The 14,014-nt window shown below is 39.6% G+C and overlaps 1 protein-coding gene and 1 pseudogene across 4 annotated transcripts in view; one reads left to right on the top strand and one right to left on the bottom strand.

Moving 5' to 3' along the window:
* SAMHD1 (SAM and HD domain containing deoxynucleoside triphosphate triphosphohydrolase 1) overlaps positions 1-14,014 on the bottom strand; it is a 55,377-nt gene that overhangs the window by 34,287 nt on the left and 7,076 nt on the right. For all 4 annotated transcript variants that reach the window (XR_002326884.2, XM_020998818.2, XM_020998819.2 and 1 more), the window contains exons 3-6: positions 11,436-11,508; positions 7,305-7,465; positions 6,050-6,165; positions 3,791-3,861 (exon numbers count right to left, since the gene is read on the bottom strand). Coding sequence is in view for 3 of the 4 variants with exons in the window: in XM_020998818.2 (XP_020854477.1) it covers positions 3,791-3,861; positions 6,050-6,165; positions 7,305-7,465; positions 11,436-11,508 (421 nt within the window). In the remaining variant the exon portion in view is untranslated. The remainder of the gene's footprint in view (positions 1-3,790; positions 3,862-6,049; positions 6,166-7,304; positions 7,466-11,435; positions 11,509-14,014) is intronic.
* On the top strand, positions 8,909-10,356 carry LOC144455450 (dynactin subunit 2 pseudogene; annotated as a pseudogene).

The raw sequence follows: 14,014 nt of genomic DNA, 5'->3' as shown, positions 1-14,014 counted from the left end.
TCTCTTTCTTCACTGTAACTTCTGGTCCAGGGGTTCTTAACTTTTTTGTGGCATGGGCACTTTTTGGTAGCCTGGTGAAGCCTCTACCCCTCTTCTCAGAAGATTTATAAAATTTATAAAATAAAATACATTTTATAAATGTATTTATAAACTTATAAAATACATAGGATTACAAAGAAAACCAATTATGGACTGGCAGCTAGATGGCGCAGCGGATAGAATGTGGGGCCTGGAATCAGACACTTGCTAGCTGTGTAACCCTGGGAAAACTACTTCATCCCGTTTACTTCAGTTTCCTCATCTGTAAAATGAGCTGAAGAAGAAAATGGCTAACCATTCCAGTATCTTTGCCATGAAAACTCCAAATAGAGCCATGAAGAGTCAGACACAACTAAAAAACAACTGACTGAACAATGAAATTATACCGAAATACATTTATCAAAATGTTAAAAATTCATGACCCCAAGCTAAGAAGCTTTGGTCTAGTCCCTCTATTGAAACCTCTAGCCTCTAACCTTCCCCGCCTGATCAATGCATCACCCTGCCCTAGCCTCACTTTCCTCCTTTTCCAATCTCTGTGTTACAGTGAATCCATTCAACTTCACAATCCTCCACCTCAAGAGTCCCAAGTCCTTAGCCCTTTTGTCCTACTATTGCTCATCCAGGCCCCCCTCCCCTTGTCTTATCTGCTCTTATTTTTGTTACTGATAGCTGCTGGAGGAAGTCATCCAAACAGCACAGAATGAGTCCACTACAAATTTATCTTATCTAATCGCAATTCACTTCATTACTCCAAAGAAATCCTTGAAATCTTCCCTAACTGACTCCCACAGAATCTGTACCAAACCTCCTCTTCTTTTAGAGAAAACTATTTTCACCTTAAGTCCCCTCAAAATTATCTCTCCCTCTCTCCTCCCAGCTCCAGTCAAAGAAAAAATGGCCCTTCTCTTTGTCAATACCAAATCCCTTTACTTGTGTCTTTAATCCCCTCCTCTCCCATATCTTCCAGGAGTTTGTCCCTTCTGTCATATTTTCTCTCTGCCTCACTCACATACACATATAGCTTTAATCTCTCTTTATCCACTAACTCCTTCTCTGCTGTCTACAAACATATCCAAACACCCTCTACACATCTTAAAAAAACCAACCCCAAAACTTTCTTTTGAGTAAGTTGCTCCTCAAGCTACTAGTCTATTTATCTTTCTCTTTCATAAAACCATCTATGTATCCTGCCTTCCTTTTCTCATCTCCAACTTCCTCCTCAGTCCCTTGCAATCTGGTTTTTGCCTTCACTACTTGACTGAAACTGCTCTAAGTTAGGCACAATTAGCACTGCATTAACAAATCATCTTTATTAACAGTTTTTAACCAATTATTATTATTATTATTGTTATAATTTTTGCTTTTTGGTGAGGCAATTGGGATTAAGTGACTTGCCCAGGGTCACACAACTAGTAAGTGTCAAACATCTGAGGCCAGATTTGAACTCAGGTCCTCCTGACTCCAAGGCTGGAGCTCTATCCATTGTGCCACCCAGCTGCCCCCCTTATTAATAGTTTTTCTCCAACTCTTGCTGGCTCGCATGGAGGCAGCCCTGGATTCTCAAAGCCTATGTGAATTAAATCAAATCACTTGGACATTCTAGCAAATTGAAAGAGCTTTGAGTATAGGCCAGGCCTGCACAACACACAGCCCTCGGGCTGCTCAGCTGTTTCTTACCCACCTAAGGATTTTGGGAGGCCCATGAATAATGTAGAAGATGTAAAAGAAAGTAAAGATACAACAAGTACTTCTTCCCTGCTCCAATTAACACAGCTTCTACTAGTCACTATTGTTCCTGTCACGTATGTTACGTGACCCACGGCAACCAACCATCGTCTCTAATCTGAGAGGGGTGAGAGCTGTATCTTTTCACTCTGTTTTCGGTAGATTAAAACTTGTACCACTTAGCAAAGTAATTTTTTTTAAAACATTAATGTGATTTCACAATAAACAAAAATCTGAAGTAATAAGCATAATTAATTGATATTAATTGAAATTTCCCTTTTTAAAAATATAGTTTATTTGCAAAATAGTTTAATCATTAATTATACCTTTATTTGGAAAGTGAGTCACTAAAAACCTATATGTGGCCTACAGAAGTTTAGCCTATTTTAATTCTGTCCCTTACCTACTGCCAAGGTGTGCAGGTCTGGTATAGGCCTAAGCAATGGACTATGTCTGTCATGTGATGGCCAACCTAGTTAATGTAGACAGACTTACCACATATGACCATCTACTAATGCATGAAGAAGTTAACATTTGCAGAGATGGGAGGCATAGTCATATCTTAAACCAAAATCATCACAATTCTTTGGAAATAATGAATATTGTTACTGTCACAAAATACATGAACTTCTATAGGTTTACTAATATAATAAAAATAGCTACGATTAATATAGCACTTTAAAGGTTTGCAAAATGCTTTACAAATAATACCTGATTTAATTCTCATAACAAACAAATAGGCAGGGGCTATTATTATCCTAATTTTTCACAGATGATGGATCTGAGGTAGACAGAAGTTATGTGACCTGTCCAGGGTTGCACAGCTATTAAGTGTCTCTGAGATTGGATCTGAACTCAGGTCTTCCTGACTCCAGATCTAGTGCTCTATTCACTGTGTCACGTAGCTACAAATGGATAAAAAATTTGGCAGTGCTGGCATGCTGAATAGAAAGCTGCCTGAAGAGCCAGAAGACCAGAATTCCGTCTTGCCTGTGACATATAATGGGTGTGTGACTCCAGGCATGTCACTGAATTTCTCCATACCCCTAACTCTCTAGGACTCCATGATGCAGAATAGTTCTGCTGGTCCATGCTAGAAGAGGGAGTTTACACACCAGAAGTTCTCTGTACCAATAAAACCAGTCTTGGCCAAAAAAAATCCAGTGTGCATAGGTGGGCATTTAACAGTATCTTACATGTAGCAGGTGCTCAACAAATAATTATTGAATGAAGGAATTTATTATGGAAAAGCCATTATTTTAAGTTCCACAACGTATATATTTTAAACTTCCTAGTCTGTTACTGAAATGTTCACTTTGGAAGATAGCAAACTACTGGGGTTTTAGGAAATCTTTGCTTTAGTCAGAACCTTAAAATAGGACAATGCCTTGGTGAAGGAAAAGTGTTTCTCTAAAGGGGAACTAGAACTGGAAGACAAAGTTCAATCAAAATTGAATGTATCAGGTAGGAGACTCAGTGTGTGACACTACCTATAATGTCAGACTTCTTTGCCGTGGCAGTTAGTTTTTCTCAACTGTTTTTCTCTTTCTTTTGTTACAAGAGACTGTTCTCTGGGAAGAAGAGAGGGTGGATACATTGGGAAATACAGGTACTATAAAAACAACATAGCTGACTATCTAAAAGACTCCATGGTAGATTCTTGTATGAAGCAAAAGCTTGATCTCCTAATTAATGAATTTCTAGCCGAGACTCTTATTACATGAGATCCCTAGGCCATGCTCACTTCACTCCTGGGTCCACTCTTCCCTCTCTGGATCTTTCAACTCCTGTACACTCTGGAGACATGCTGCCAGGAGGCCTGCTCCTCCTCTCTCCCCATGTCTTCCAGATCCTCTTTAAGTGCTGCTTTCTCTCATTAGAATGTAAGCACTCTGAGGGTATGGACTGCCTTTTTTGCTTGTATTTGTATCCCTAGAACGTTGTGCAGTGCTTGATACAGACTAAGTACTTAATAACTACGTCATCTGTTTATTCTAAATGAAAACATGACTATATCACGTACCTTCCAATTCAACTCTGGGCGAGCAAGGGGAATAAACCTTCCATCAAACATGTGTGAAAATGGCCCATGACCTTAAAAAAGAAGAGAATAAGAAACGCTGGTTCACACTACTGAAAAGCATAAATGCATTTTTTCCATTCTTCTTCACTCAAACTTAATTGATTTCAATCCTTCAAAAGATCTACGGTCTCAACGACATACATCACATCTTCCTCCAGGTTTGAGAAGAGTCTTCTCAAGTTGCTGTGACCAAAATTATTTCCTCACTTAAGGGCCAACTTCTTTTTCCATTTAATTTTTTCTCAATTACATGCAAAAACAAACTTTAACATTTGATTTTTTAAATTTTGAGTTCCAAATTCCTTCCCTTCCATCACTTGTCTTTTCTTTTTTGGGGGGGGTTAGGCAATGGGGTTAAGTGACTTGCCCAGGGTCACACAGCTAGTAAATGTTAAATGTCTGAGGCCAGATTTGTACTCTGCTCCTCCTGAATCTAGGGCCAGTGCTCTATCCACCGTGCCACCTAGCTGCCCCCACCACTTGTCTTGAGAAGGCAAGCAATTTGATATAGATTATGCATGTGTAGTCATGCAAAACATATTTCCATATTAGCCATACTAAAAAGGAAAACAGACAAAAAATAAAGTTTAGAAAAGTATGCTTTGATCTGCATTCAGATTCCATCAGTTATTTCTCAGAAGGTAGATGGTATTTTTCACTCTAAGTGCTTTGGAATTGTCTTAGATCATTATATTGACTAGAGTAACTAAGTCTTTCACAGCTGATCATGGTACAGTATTGCTGTTAATGGATACAATGTTCTCCTAGTTCTGTTCACTTCACTTTGCTTCAGTTCATGTAAGTCTTCCCAGGCTTTTCTGAAACCATCCTCTCCTCATTTCTTACAGCACAATAGTATTCTATCACAATCACATATCACAACTTGCTCAGCCATTCCCCAATTGATGGGCATCCCCTCAATTTTCAATTCTTTGCCACCTGAAAAAGAGCTACTACAAAATTTTTTTACATAAAAGTTCTTTTCCTTTTTGTTTTTTTATCTCTTTTGGGATCTCTTTTCCTTTTTCTTTGCTCACATCCCCTCCAGCATTTGTCATTTTCCTTTTCTGTCATACTGGCCAATCTGACAGGTATGAGTAGTACCTCAGAGTTATTTTAATTTGTATTTCTCCAATTATTAGTGAATCAGAGCATTTTTTTCCCTATGACTACTGATTGCTTTGATTTCTTCTTCTGAAAACTGCCTGTTCATATCCTTTGACCATTTATCAATTGGGGGAATGACTTATATTCTTATAAATTTTACTTAGTTCTCTATATATTTGAGAAATGAGGAAGGGCCAACTTTCTAGTGGTAATCTGTTCCAAGCTTACCTAGCTTGGTCAATGGGCTAGGGATACAGTCTGTGGACTGTGAGAGACATTTCCTTCCTATCATCTAAGGAATATAGAGGAAAGAGAGTAAGCTATGCTCACCAAAGAACTAGATTTCCTCACAAGTCAGATATCTATGGTCCCTTCCAGCTGTAGTGATTACCTAGCTTCACAAATAGCTGCAAGAAGGAGGCAGCTAGGTGGCTCAGTGGATAGAGCACTGGCCCTAAAGTCAGGAGGACCTGACTTCAAATCCGGCCTCAAACTAAACATTTGACACTTAGTAGCTGTCTGACCCTGGGCAAGTCACTTAACCCCAATTGCCTAAAAAAAAAAAAAACCACAAATAGCTGCAAGAGTATTTTGGGTTGCCAACAGGATTATTAATATTACGTATAACAAGTCCTTTTTTAAAGTCTTAAGGGCTGTTGTTTAGCATTATACTCACATGGATTAGCGCCACCTTTCTCCCACCCCCAACCTGAGAATCTTCCTGTTCAAAAAATCTCAGGTATTCTGAACATAAGAAAGATGGATTTAGGAAGGTTAAGAGGCAAAAGATCAAAATATCCACTGGGACATATTGATCAGAAGACTTTCATAATCCAATTGACCTTTTAATATAGCACATTATAGCAAAAAATGCTCAACCTAACAACAGGACTTGACCATGGGAGCTATGCCATGTACTCTAGAATTACAGAGGAAAATCGTGACATATTTTCTATGCTGATAGTCACTGAGGATTGCTGCTGTACACTAGATTCCTCAGTTGGTTTGTTTTAAAAAATAAAAGAACAATAACATATCCCCAAATAGTTACATAAATCATGTCAACTCCTTTAGCTCCTTGCATATGCTTACCTAGATCATGACAGAGCCCAGCAATCTGAACACAAAGCACATCCCGCTCAGTTATCTTTAGTTCAGGCTGTTTTTCTCGTAGTTCACGGACCAGACAGCCTGCTAGATACCCGACACTGTGAAGCAAGAAGAAAATAAAATTTCATTTTGGGGGCTACTCTGTTTCTTCAATCAAGAATATACCTTTTGTACATATAATTCTATGTGACTTTTGATCTGTTAGAGGCCATGACTCTCCCTATGTACCATTGTGACTGTCAAGGACCTTAAGTAATCAAAGGGAGGATGTTATACTTGTTTCAAACTACTCCTCTCTTCAGGTCCCAAAGAACAGTAATCCCAACCTGTTATATTTGCTTATATTTCTGTACAGCATAAGTTCTTATACTGGGTCCTTGAACTTTTTAAACTTTTTTTTGATAATTATAGTTCACTACAATCTTTTTTTCTGTAACACTATGTATTTTATTTTATGTATTTAAAAATATTCTTTTGAGGAGTCCATAGGTTTACCACACTGCTAAAGGGATCCATAACACACACCAAAAAGGTTAAGAATCTTCTGTTTCAGAGTAACCTTAAAATTCTAGTCACCCTCAATTATCTGAACAAGTGGAAAGGAGCATATATAAGGATAATCCAAAAAAAGGGCACTTTCATGTTATAATTCTTATATTCACAATTCAATATGGGTTATATGTGATTCTCTAATAATTCACATGATATCATATAATAAAGTTATATCGGAAAGAACTGTCTCAAAAGAAAAATTGGAAACTATCTACACTTCTTGCCACCCAGGAGCATTTCCTCCATGCTGTTGAAAAAAAAAAAAACAAACAAATTCTAACATTGTTGTTACTGCTTGATCTTGTCTTTCAAATTGATATTTTCCCTAAAACAGTATTTAGTAATTTGGTTTCAAAGGCTCAATCTGTACAGGAATAAGCATATAGTACAAAAATTGAAGGGTTTAATAGTTATAGATTATAATGTCAATAAGAAGGTAAAAGAAAGACGGTCCCTGAAATACCTTGAAGATAAATTTTTAATTGTTTCACCAGCCCAACCACCACTCTCAGGAGGTATACAAGTAGGAAACAAATCACATCATAATAATGTTTAATGATGCTAGAAGAAACTCAGTTAAATAAAACAGATAATCATGGCGGGCTTTAGCCATAAGTTCTCTGTAATGGAAACACTTAAAGAATTACTCATTTCTAATACCTGCAGGTGCATATTTCTTCCTTACCCTAGAGAATGCTCGAATCGGTTGTGCGAAGCACCTGGAAAAACATAGTAAGAGCCTCCCAGCTGTTTAATATATCGAAGACGTTGAAACTGAGGTGTGTCAATGATTCGGATAAGAAGAGGGTGAAGATCTATGTGGCCATGGATAGGATCATTAAATATCTGGAAAATGATGATTATTACTTTATCTGAAGTTATCAGTTGTATAGGAAAACAACTTACACATAGGTTAAAGGTAATAACATATTCTTTTAATCCCCATGTAACTATCCCTAGTCAAACCAGAAGACCAAAGCTATTTAGATATTTAAGATACTATATAAACCAATTATTCCCTCCAAATAATACAATTACATAGGCTCTGGAACAAGTCCCATTCATTACAAATCAAATTAGACAGAAAGTTCATTTGCTTCATCTTTTGACTACCTTGGTTGACTAGACTTAATAGGGTAACCTTGAGTACCAAATAAAACTGAACTTCTCATTTGGATCACCTGTATCTCTCGGTAAAGTCACCACATTGAGTTAAAAAGTTACAAAATCAGTGTTGAATATCAATACTGAAAATCCAAGTACATTAAAAGAAAATGCAACATTCCAGTTGAAGTTGTACAGTTGATTTAAAAATACAATACGAAATGATGGAAAATGCTATCCACATCCAGAGAAAGAGTTATGGAGTCTGAATGCAAATTGAAGCAAACTATTTTCTCTCTCTCTTTTTTTAAAAAATTTTTTCTTTCTCGTGGTTTTTCCCTTTTGCTCTGATTCTTCTTTCACAACATGACTAATGTGGAAATATGTTTAATATGATTGTACATGTATAGTCTCTATCAGATTGCTTGCCGTCTTAGAGAAGGGGAAGGGAGGAAGAAAAAAAATTTGGAACTCAAAGTCTTATAAAAGTGAATGTTGAAAACTATCTTTACATGTAATTGGAAAAAATAAAATGCCATTAAGTGGGGGAGGGAGGGCAATAAGTTTCAAGAAGAATAACAACACTTCAAAAGAACCATTATTAATAAATATTTCTAATGGAAAAAAAAATACAATATGAAATCTGCCAAAAGCTGCTATTGTCTTAATGACGATCAAGGTAGAAGAGATCAGAAATGCTGCTAAGTCACCTACAAATATAGATGTAGCTGTGACATTAACAGTGACACCAAAGGTGATTCTGTTTATATATGAGGTTAACATTTTGCGTTGTCTTCTAATAGTAGAAGATAAGCTCCCTAAAGGTGGGGTCCATCTTGCTTACTTCTATTTGTATCCCCAGCATTTGATATGGTGCCTCAAGCAAAGCTCACTTTATCTAGCTCTCTGTCCGTCTTGCTAAATATATAAATCCAGGTCTGAGCCTGTGATTTCAAGGTAACAGGTGCAAGAAGTGGTATTGAGGGGGGTTACCTAACGTGCTCAGTCACACAACTAGTACGTGTCAGAGGTGGGGAATGAAAGCCAGGTTACAAGATTCTGCGGACAGAATCATGTTGCCTCTCTGAGATAAGACAAGGAGAGCTGAAAGTATACATGATCCCTCCCAAGGATTTCAATTTAAAAAGTCTGAGCAAGTAATCATGCCTAAATCATGACTGTGAAATGGGTAAAGAACGTGTGGGGAAGAATTCTAATCACAACTTTAGCACTAGGGATGGACTCTAGGACTTGCTTCAAACGCCAACGCTTGAGGGTCAGCAGAAATCAAACCCGATTGTACACAAGCATGACTTCCTGATTACACACCTGACTGACAGTAACACTAGAGAATGGTATCCTTGCATAAACTTCCTTAGTTCTTCCATAAAAGCTAAGACTGAACCCACAGGAGCTCACTGACTATCACTACTTCTTCAAACACTGCCAATGACAATTGATAGCTATGACTACATGGGAGTAAAAATGTTATACGTGAGTCCGAATGGTCCAGCCAATACAGCTAGTTTAGCCTAGGACCTAGACCAGTTTCTTCCATGGTTCAAACTCAAGACAAACTAAGGCATCAGCCTCCTCCCCTCAACCCTCTCTTTCATGTCCTATTCTGGCATGGTTGTAGGAGACTCCAAAAATGCCAATCTCCTTGGCACTACCAGAAAACAACTAGATTTTTAAGAAACCAGTGCCCTGTCTGAAGACAACTAAACAGAATCTGATTTGGAAGAGATGACAAGCACAATTATAGAGTGCACTGTTGTCAACCCTGATGTGGCCAATAACAAATTCACTGACAAGAGGGTATGAATCAAGGGGCTTGGCTTTTCACATTGTATTGGGAAAACCAAAAGGACAGAAAGTAGAGTGGAGTTTGAAATGCTGGGGACCCGACAGAAGTAGCAGCCACTGTTGCATGAGGTTCAAGAGCTAATCACTGAGATGGAAAAGACAGGTTAACAGCTGCTGAGAAGCTGACTCTTGAGGTTCTGGCTCAACAGCTAGCCGTCCTGAGGCAGTGGCTAGTTACTTCCCACCTAACCTGATCCCAGCAGCAACCTCACTGACCCTGATAGAGTCCTGGCCAATCATCTACCAGCACAGCTAGAATCAGCAAAGAGCAGCATGAGGGTTGGTGCAGGGCATGAGAATGCAACTCTTCTCCTCCACCCTTCCAATGACAGTGCCAGCCACCTATGAGCAACATTATCATCCTGAGCAGGGCAAGTTTCCTCAAGATGCCAAAACTGCAGAGCCTGAGAAACAGCTGTCAAAGCTAGAGGGGATGGTATGATGTGACCCTTAGCATCCTTTAATCTGTGGGTCTGCAGGGATCCTGTTTAATGGAGACTGTCACCTATGGAAGAAAAAGGTCCGTACCCTGGCCACGATGCTGTGGAGACTAAGTAGAAGCCTGACTACAGAATGCCCTGGGAAAAGTGAATGTGATTGCTAAGCACAAATCTGCTCTTGAGGATGAAGACACACAAAGCAGCTCAGTGCTCAGTCCCACTGTTCCTGCACTTCATGAGCTGAGGCAGAGACCTGCTGCCAACAAGCAGCGGCCACTTGGGCCAGCCCTGACGCATCTGGATTATTATCCAATAATAGAGGACTGACTGCTGGTCCCCCAAAGGCAACTGTCCTACTGGCAATAAACTATGCATGAAAGCCTGGTTGGAGCAGAGGCAACCTATCAGCTGAGGCTACAATGAAGACACTAGAAAAGGGGGCAGAAATGTAGGGGGAGTCCCTGACCCCTGTGTAGCCCAGATTCATCTGCTTGAGTGTGTGGCTGTGCCATCCCTCCTTACTGATCAAAAGCTCATTCAAAAGGACAGTCTCTCCTGCAGGTCGAGTTTGTGTATCCTCTTCCACACATTAAACAGTTGAGGGAACAAGGGGAAGTGTCTCCTTTAAGCCTCTGGGGATGGGGAAATGAAAACAACCACTTTCCTTGTCCCTGTCTAATATAGCTTTCCTATGGTGGGGTGGGGGTAGGGGCACAACTCTTTTGTGGCTAATTGTACAACCATTTCATTAAACACTGTAACACTGTTTAAAAAAAAAAGAGTCTAGGACTCAGGGGTGGGGAACCTACTCTTCCTGACTCCAGGCCCAGCACTTTCTCCACTGTACCACCTAGCTACCCATGATCGTACAAGAAACTCTAAATCTCTGGTACATAGTTTCCTTGCTTTAAAAAAATTTAATAAATGCCACATTCAACATTTAGAATGTATCTGCCAAAAAGTACTGCTCATCCGCAAAGATGAGACATAGGAAGGCAGGCCCAATACTTTACTCTCTCCCTAACAAAACCAAACCTAAAACTCCATTTCTCTCTCCACTGGGAAGGATTAGGAAACTTCAACAAACACTAAGAAGTCAGAACCTTGAAAAGCTAAACACTGAGGTTTGAATGGAGTGGAAAATGAAAAAAGAATTATATCTTTTTCTGTAGCAAAGTAACAGTACATTCTAGTGTACAATGTTAAATTTACTAACAACCCAAACTTTATTAAAAAAACAAACAAAAAAAACCCTGTGATCTATGCTATGCTGACTGATAATCTTATTTCAGTAACATATTTTACGTTCTTGATAATGAATCAAACATGAAATGGGTAAAAGGAAACTGAGGTCCTCCAAAGAGAGTAATGTTAAGGGCCAACATTAAAAACTAACTCACACTTACCTTCACTGCATCATCATGGCTTTGATTCAGTTTACGGATACAATCCGGCAGCTTCTGTCTGTCTCCTAAAGACCTGGGAGAGTCACCAAACACCAAAAACCAAAAGTCACAACTTGCTTAATAAAGTTTGTGACACTGCTTAGGAATGATTTAAAAATCAAGTCAATTACCTACAGATCATTAAGAACCATTAGTAATTTAAAAAACACTTCAATAAATCTCCCAAGCAAATAAGGTTTCAAAGCACACTCACAAGACAGCTGGCTGGTTAGTCTGGACAGCCATCTAAAAGCTAGACTGACAAAACGCTCTATTTTTTGTGTGTCCCCAATGCAGTTTGTTGTTGGCAGTCAGTTGTTTTTCAGTTGTGTCTGACTCTTCATGACCCTATTTGGGATTTTCTTGGCAGAGATACTGGAGTGGTTTGACCTTTCCTTCTCCAGCTCACTTTACAGATGAAGAACTGAGGCAAACAGGGTAAAAGTGACTTGCCCAGTGTCACATAGCTAATACATGTATGAGGCCATATTCGAACCCATGAAGATGAGTCTTCCTGATTCCATGCCCAGTTCTCTATTCACTGATACACCCAGCTGCCCCCCTGTGCACTCAGTCCACAATAAATACCAGATGACTATGGTGATATGAATCTTTCCTAACACAACTCAGCATTAAGGACTATGGCTGAATTAGTCCTGGAATTCAGACTCTCTCCAGTTGACGGATGTCTTTTGGTCCTAGGACTGCTCATTCTGCTGAAGTAGTTTCATTCCAGATACACTGAACAATTAATACACAAATAGTCACCTCACTGCATGCAGCTGGTCCAAAATCCTTCCAGGCCTGGTCTACTTATCAGAGGCCTGGCCTCTGAGGATATCTCAGACTATCTGAGGATATTTCAACAATGATACACTGAGAATCAACACTTGTCACAAGAAGGTACTTGTTCTCTTTTGTGCTGGTTCTGCTGGAGGAACTTCTCCAGCAGATCAGGATCTGCTCCAAGACTTAATCTTAATTGAGTCTGGGCGAGGCAGGGAAAGGGGGTGCTCTGGAAAGGACAGGACGAATGGGATGGGACGATTGAGAAGTTAATAGACTTGCCCATGGATCACTCACTGAGGGTCAGATTTGCTGTTGTTCAGTCATTTCAGGCTCTTTGTGACCCCATTTGGGGTTTTCTCGGCAAAGATAATGGAGTGGTTTTCCCCTTCTCCAGCTCATTTTACAGACAAGGGAACCGAGGCAAACACGGTTAAGAGACTTGACCAGAGTCACACAGCGAGTAAGTGTCTGAGGCCAGATTTGACCTCATGAAGATAAGCCCTCCTGACTCCAGGCCCAGTGCTCCATCCACTGTGCCACTTAACTACCCTCAAATATTTCCTTTTTTTTATGACCCCTACAGTGATCAAATCTGTGACCTTGGCAGTATTAACACCACCACACTCTAACCACCGAGCTAGCCAGCCACTGCTCAGTGTCAGAGGCAGGATACAAACTTAGGTTTGCCCGACTCTAAGTCTGCTTTCTATTTACTACACCAAGACGTCTTGTTGTTGTTGTTGCTGTTTTTTAAATATATTTTTTCAGTGGTGATTGGAGGAAAAGAAGAACCTACCACAGGCTACTTTATGTCTCTGATGATAACACCATCATCTCACATTTACACCACATTCTAAGGTTACAGAGTACTTTCCTTCCATACAACAACCCTGCCAAGGTAACTAGCACAATTATGATCACCTAACTTTGTAGAAGAGGATTCTGAAAAAAAAAAAAGATACTGAGGCAAAGAAAGATAAAGTGATCTGCATCATAGTCATATAGCTACTGTCAGAGCCTGGATTCAAATCTCAGTCTCTAACTCTCTTTCCCCTATGCCACATTTTTTTCTCCTTTATCTGCCCTGACCATTTTAGCAACAGAAACTAAAACCATTTATGAGGAACTATTGATAAAGTAATAATGACTGACCACCTGTCTTCTGGCAAAAGTTTTAATTTGACCATTCTCTCCAACACCCCAAAGAAGTGCTATTCCACTAGACTCTAGTGTGAAATATTAGCACTGGAAAAAAACAAAAAACAAACCTTTATTTTTACAGAAAAGTAAACTGAGGCCTAGATAGGGCTCTCTCAGTTCTCAGTTCCTACTTGCCTGGCAGCTCCTCAGTAAAGCCATTAATAACTTCCCTTCTGCCTACTGCACTCACTCCCACATAACTCCTTTTGTTGTTCCTTAAAGAAGATCCTCCATCTCCCTGAATCCGGGTGTTTTTGTGGGCTGAATCCTGTACCTGGAATTCTCTCTCCTCATCTCCACTTCAGAGTTTCCTTCAAGTCTCAGCTCAAGTCTCACTTTTTGCAAGAAGCTTTTCCCAATCCCTCTTCAGGCTAGGACCTTCCCTCCTTGGACCCTCTCTAATTTATCCTGTACATTGTTTGTGGATAGCTGTTTACATGCTGGCTTCCTCCTTAGACTGTTAGCTGCTTGATAGGAAGGACTGTTTTTTACCCTTCTCTTTGCATCACTACATTTAGCTCAATGCCTGGTACATGGTTGGAAGTTAATGA

Source organism: Phascolarctos cinereus, unplaced genomic scaffold (genome assembly GCF_003287225.1).
Source record: "Phascolarctos cinereus isolate Bilbo 61053 unplaced genomic scaffold, phaCin_HiC Scaffold_2;HRSCAF=192, whole genome shotgun sequence".
Taxonomy (NCBI): Eukaryota; Metazoa; Chordata; class Mammalia; order Diprotodontia; family Phascolarctidae; genus Phascolarctos; species Phascolarctos cinereus.
This window is presented reverse-complemented; position numbering and strand designations above follow the sequence as displayed.